This window comes from Clinocottus analis, unplaced genomic scaffold (genome assembly GCF_023055335.1).
Source record: "Clinocottus analis isolate CAN_PGR_092001 unplaced genomic scaffold, fCliAna1.0.p SCAF_3, whole genome shotgun sequence".
Taxonomy (NCBI): Eukaryota; Metazoa; Chordata; class Actinopteri; order Perciformes; family Cottidae; genus Clinocottus; species Clinocottus analis.
Genome location: NW_027176042.1, coordinates 871,876 through 872,500, shown reverse-complemented (window position 1 = coordinate 872,500; position 625 = coordinate 871,876). Strand labels below are relative to the sequence as shown.

Sequence of the window (625 nt, the reverse complement as noted above, 5' to 3'; positions counted from 1 at the left end):
TTTTTTGTTGACAATTAAAAGACACCAAACTGTGTGTGTCCACAGATGGAGAGTAAAGGTCCATATAAGGCCATGGGCGAGCTGGATCTGCTGTTTAACTACATTGAAACCTATCTGGCGTCTAAGAGACACAGACGCCTCGCGGCCACGCCGTGAAAACTTGCTGACTAATTTAAAAACTGAAGAAAAGACCTTTTATACCTGCACTCTTTTGCATTCAACGTTATTTTTTCTCTGGTATGAGTGTTGCCACATGTCGTTGCAGCCTGCTGAACTGATGTCTTGGTTCTTGTGAGACTTCTGTTTTTGTCCTGGGGACAAGTTTTCCGTTTGTAAGACCATATTGAGTCCGACACACAAAGTTACTGTCTCTGAAGAAGCTGTGATATTTATTTTTTTTAATCATACGTGATGTGTATTGTATTTATGATGACTAATATTGCACCCTTGCAGATGAATAAATGATGTGTTGAATTGAATAAGGAATTCATTTTGATTTATTTTTTTTTTTAAAATTCGACAAGGTCATGCACGCGTTAGCACAGAAAACAATCCCAGCATGCAGCGCTGCAGTTCACCCGTGTGGTCGACCACTAGAGCGTAAACTCCTCGGGCTGATTCACTA

The 625-nt window shown here is 40.5% G+C and overlaps 1 protein-coding gene across 1 annotated transcript in view; it reads left to right on the top strand.

Moving 5' to 3' along the window:
• Positions 1–313, top strand: part of il10 (interleukin 10) — a 1,588-nt gene extending 1,275 nt beyond the window's left edge. The window contains exon 5 of the mRNA XM_068594227.1: positions 46–313. Within this exon, the coding sequence (XP_068450328.1) occupies positions 46–156 (111 nt within the window). The 3' untranslated portion in view covers positions 157–313. The remainder of the gene's footprint in view (positions 1–45) is intronic.
• The last annotated feature ends 312 nt before the right edge of the window (positions 314–625 follow it).